The sequence below is a fragment of the Amphibalanus amphitrite genome, unplaced genomic scaffold, assembly GCF_019059575.1.
Source record: "Amphibalanus amphitrite isolate SeventyFive unplaced genomic scaffold, NRLGWU_Aamphi_draft 001000F_arrow, whole genome shotgun sequence".
Taxonomy (NCBI): domain Eukaryota; kingdom Metazoa; phylum Arthropoda; class Thecostraca; order Balanomorpha; family Balanidae; genus Amphibalanus; species Amphibalanus amphitrite.
The window spans coordinates 266,316-271,701 of NW_024882494.1; the positions used below are offsets into that span (position 1 = coordinate 266,316).

General features: G+C 49.4%; 1 protein-coding gene across 1 annotated transcript; it reads left to right on the forward strand.

Moving 5' to 3' along the window:
- Window positions 1-1,743: 1,743 nt before the first annotated feature.
- Window positions 1,744-5,075, forward strand: LOC122369035 (transmembrane emp24 domain-containing protein eca-like; the record flags this gene model as incomplete). The annotated part of the gene is made up of 3 exons (XM_043343398.1): window positions 1,744-1,937; window positions 4,652-4,767; window positions 4,971-5,075. Coding segments are annotated over exons 1-3 (369 nt in total), but the record flags the coding sequence as incomplete, so codon positions are not given.
- Between the last annotated feature and the right edge of the window lie 311 nt (window positions 5,076-5,386).

Below are 5,386 nucleotides of genomic sequence, written 5' to 3' on the forward strand. Positions count from 1 at the left end.
CCCTCAGACTCATCGGTGTGGGACCCTCAAAAGTCTCCAGTGGGTGGCCTTCAGATGCACAGGTGTTGGTTGGGTCCTCAGAGCCGCCGATACAGGGCTTAATTTTAATAGGCACTGGTGTAGGCACTCAGAGTTGGGGGGTGTGAAACCCTCAGAGACACCGGTGTGGGCCCTCATAGGCGCCGATGAGGGCCCCATAGTTGCCGTTATGGGGCCCTCAGAAAAATAAGTGTGGGACCATCACAGGCGGGAAATGCCCCTAGAACTGGCCCCTCATAGGCCGGTAAAGGACTCTCAGAGGCCAGTAACGGGCCTTTGGAGACCACCGAGGTGCCCTGAAAAGGCGCAAGAGGCGCTCAGAAGCCGGCGTGGGGCCCTTATGGAGATCTTAGTGTGGCTATTTAGTATTTAGGGCCCATGAGGTGCTCTAACGAGCCCCATGGGGCGGTCAGCGGTTTGACCTTCAGCGGTCAAATGGCGCCGCAGGGCCCCTCGGACCCGAAGGTCCCTTTGAACCCAATCGGGGGGGGGGGGGTACGCCTCCCCTTAGACCCCTAGCTACGCCACTGTTTCATATGCATCATGTCAGATATTTTAGGCTCGCCCCCCCAACTTGAAAATCGTTCCCGGGCCCCTGGGTGGGGTCACTCTTTGTAATCTGAAGGACGGACCCATCGGACCCGTCCTAAAGTCCTTCAAAGTTCAAAGAGCTTTGAATTGAGAAAGTCAGGGTGCCTCGGCCGATATCCCTGAACCCATGAGGACACGTAACTACCCTTGCTACGCCACTACCTTCTCCTACAGGTATCGGCACGGTCCACCTTTGCATGGGACTTGGCACCCTCCATAGGCGCGGGAGCCAGGGGGGCAGTGGGGGCAGCTTGCCCCCCCAACTCTGGGGCCGTGGGGGCGGTGCCCCCACAGCTTTGAGACGGAATACCACACTTTTTTTTGCAAATGTTTTCTTTTTTGTTGAAAAAGCCGAGGGGTGAAAAATAAGTGGCCTAAAACCGGTGAGAAAACTAGATTTGGGGGTACCCTAGGTTGATCTCTATTATGGTGTGCCCCCCCAGCCGGAAAGTAGTTCCCGCGCCCCTGGCACCCTCAGCCTCCAAGGGCCGTCGACGGGTTGGATTAGGTTAGGTTAGGGCCCGTCGACGGTCGGTTGAGCTGAGAACGCGACTGCCCCCTGTCGGTCGATTACGAGGTCACTCAGTTTTATTGCTAGACAATGACGCTTTTGGCATTGCATTTTTATGTTTCCGAATCTCATCGATCATGATTTTCGATGAATTACTTTCCATTGATTCAAAAAGGGCCTGGCTGCAGACTAGAGATGTCAATCGGATACCAACTTTTTGGTGTACCGATACCAAACCGATACCAACTTTTTGGTATACCGATACCAAACCGATACCAACTTGGTATTTGGTATTTCAATCCTAATGTGTTTGGTATTTTGTTGGTATTATGAACCCTTACTAATGTATAAGAGGCTAAGAAACTGGTAAAAAGTTGGTATTTCCCTCATCTTTCAAAGTTGGTTCGGTTTCGGTATTTCCCCACGATTTTGGTTGGTATTTTGGTATTTGGTTTGGTATTGGTATTCCATGGGTATTCCGATTTTCTGTAACTGACATCACTACTGCAGACCAATAAATTTTAATGTTCTTGAAGCTGTTTGGAGACACGTTGATTGTAGACGTTTATGGCGCACCAGCCGACTAATGCGCTAACTTTCCATCTCTGTGTGATTGATTTCCAAAGCATATGTTATATTCGCTCTGAAATGTGCAATAAAATGAATTGTAACTCTCTAATGAGTGCTTTTATTTTGTTATTTGTAATTCATTGTGTCAATGGCTTGTACTTTCACATCGCTGAGACAGAACGAAAGTGCTTTATTGAGGAAATACCCGACGAAACTATGATCACAGGTAAGGATAACTGGTAAGCCTGCAATTCAAATTGCAATGGTGTTGGTATTTATTTAAATTTACAAGGTTGAGGTGGGCTTGAAATGATTTTTTAGATCTTAGATCCAGAGCCATGGTCATGCTTGGTTCGGAACTCCTGCCTAATTTTGTTTTGCGCTTGGGAGTGAATCATATGATGAGATTAATTCTATTCAGGGTATTAAATCTAAAAATCATTGTATTGCACTGCGTTTTGTACTTTGTAGCATTCAATGCAAATATTTCATTTCATGGTAAATTATGATCAGAGCTATAAAACCTAGTAAAATATGAAAATCTGTCTTGACCCTAGCTTTCGTTTCAAGGTGTTGAGTCTTTCCACTTATTAGTGCCTTAGATTAAGGTTTCAAATCAACTTCAGTTTGGTAAATTACGTTAATGTCATTTTTGCTCAATGTGCTACGTCACTGTGTCTAGCAACTCAAATTACTCAAATTAATATCAAAATCAAAGTCTACGATTCAATAATATCCGTTCTATTTTTTCCCCTCTCGCCAGCCACTTTCCACTCTCAATTTCTTGTGACACACATTCTCTGCACCTACACTTTTGACAAACATACTATTTTTCTGTAGAGCTTAAATAAATGTGCACCTCCTGTTAGCAATCACAATCATCTTTGGATATTCTACACAAGGCTCAAAATGTTTTATATGCAATGTCATTGTAACCCAACCTGCATGGCCTGGCCTAACATAACCTACCTGACCTTAATCAGTTACAACCTTATCTAAGCTAATAAAGCCATTGCTTATGTTAATAATTAGATAATTTCTAAGTTGCATAAGCTTTTTATTGATTTGTAATCAACATTAGGCTAGGTTAGGCTATATTTGATAAAGGTAGGCTAGGATGGCCTGGTTTGGTTTGGTTAAAAAAGGTTAGACTAAGGCCGCGTTCGATGTCTCCTCGGACGAAGAACATTCTACTCAGAATATTCTATTTTGCGTTCGATGAAGCACACAGTCGGACGACGAGACCGGCCATTTTGTGCGCCACTTACACAATGTGCGTCAGTTTCGAAAAAGGCCCAAGTTTACGTTTCCGTAGAGACCGCGCACAAACGTCAACAACTTCTGTAAACAGCTGCTGCGCCGCTTTTGAAATACGCGCCATCTTTGCCTCTCTGCCCAGCGTAGTACGCTCAAAAGATTCTGCGCGGACGGCAAAGATTCTACGTGACGTCACGTAGAATCTTTGCCGTCCGTGCGACATCGAACGGCCTTTTGGGCCCGGACGGCATAGAATCTTCGTCGTCCGGGAGACATCGAACGCGGGGTAAATCATGTTAGGTCTAGAGCAATAACTGATATTCAAAGAGCTCGATAAGAAGGTCCAAGAGGCCTCTGGCCTCCCAAAGCCCTGCCAACAGTAAGGTAAGGTAAGGTCTGGTCAGGTTTGGTTGGGACTAGTCAGTTTGGAAAAAAAATGTTTGGTGGAATGTTTGTGAAAACTGAAAACAACCTACTTACCAGTAAAACGCCTTTTGGGCGAAGAACGAGCGAGCGAGATAGTGAGCCCTGCACGTGCAGAAGGGCGAGAGGGTACTTCCAACGGGCTTGTGCAAAGCACCCTTCTAACCGGTCGCTAGCGGTGTGCCAAATTTGAACGCAATCGGCCGTGCCGTTCCTGAGATCTGGAAGCGGCATTCTGCACGTGCGCACGTGCAAACGGGATCCAAAATGACTTTTGCACGGCACCCTTCTAACCGGTCCCCATCCGTGTACCAAATTTGAGCGCAATCGGCCCAGCCGTTCTCGAGATCTGGAAACGCCCCCTGCACGTGCGCACGTGCAGTAGCACCCTAACCGCAACACATGGGAATGCATTGCCTGGTGGGTGCCTACCTGTATGCCAAGTTTCAGCGAAATCGCCCCAGTAATTACCGAGTTACTGAAATGGGAACAAATTTGGCACCTCTTATTGTTGTATTTTGCACGTGCAGTGGGGGTCACTCACATAGATGAAGAGTATCCGACCTTTGGTAGAAGGGATGCAGCTACCCTATAAAAATGACCGCAAGACAATCGCTCAAGCCGCTGCTGAGATATGGGCCTCTCAAAATCATTACTTTTGCAAAACTGCTTGAACACCCTTGACTTTTCACGTGGCACGTGCCACGGCGGTCACTGAGATGTATCAAAAGTAGTCAGTTACGGGGTAGAAGGGATGGGGCTACCCAGCAAAAAAGACCGCAGGCCAATCGGTCCAGCGGTTGCTGAGATATAAGCCTCTCAAAAGCGTTACAGGCCGGGCCGGGCCGGGCCGGGCCGGGCCGGGCCGGGCCGGGCCGGGCCGCTCATACTGAGATTTTTCCGTTATATTGAAAAGACTTCGCTTCGCTCGCTGCGCTCGCTCGCTCGTAAAAAGACTTAAGTTACCACTGATTCATTAACATGTTCAAGCAATGCGAGTAAGCTCATATGAATGATAGGAGGCATGCGATCCCCAACAAAACCTACAGCAACCTTGCATGCATACAACAGAGAGTTTTAAGCAATGCCTGCCCCACCATTACCCAAAAGTGCAATAAAGGCATTAAATATTTTTGCATAATTAGGGTGATTTTTCAGTGACCATAGTGATTCAAATAAGTGGTAGACTTTGGTAAAAGTTCCAACTGGGGCTGATAGCCTGCTGCCCTGGTGAACTGACTCCCGTCATTCTCCGCACAGGAAAGTACAAGACGCAGCTGTTCGACCCGCGCACCGGCGGCTTCATGCAGACCAACCAGGGTATCGGCATGCACGTGGACGTGCGGGACCCGGAGGACAAGCCGATCCTTTCAGCGGTCAGTGGGTGTCGTGCGCGTACTCGCCGTCGGGCCGGCCGGCGCGCCCCGCGACGCTGGTGATGGCTCTGTCGCAACTCGCAATCGCCGCCGCGTGCGGTGTCGCCAATCAGTGTAGTGTTCGGTGGGTGGGGCTGAGTATTGGCCGTGTGCCGTCCCGTGTGATTGGTGGTGTGATCACTCTGATTGGTGCTCCGTTTCAGGTATACTCGGCCGAGGGCACGTTTACGTTCACGTCGCACACACCCGGAGAGCACGTCATCTGCCTGTACTCCAACAGCACAAAGTGGTTCGCCGGATCGCTCCTGGTGAGTGAGAGACGCTAACTGAGACGGCCGGGGACCGACTGGTGAGTTATAGGAGACACTAGCTGAGACTGCCGGATCGCTCCTGATGGGTGGGCGACACTAACCGAGACGGCCGGATCGCTCCTGGTGAGTGGGCGACACTAACCGAGACGGCCGGATCGCTCCTGATGGGTGGGAGACGTAAGCAGTGACGGCTGCATCACCCCTGGTGGATGGGAGACGCTAACTGAGACGGCCGGCACCCCCCCCCCCCCCCTAGTGAGTTGGGAGCGGGAGACGCAAGCAGAGACGGTTGGTGAGTGGGAGATACT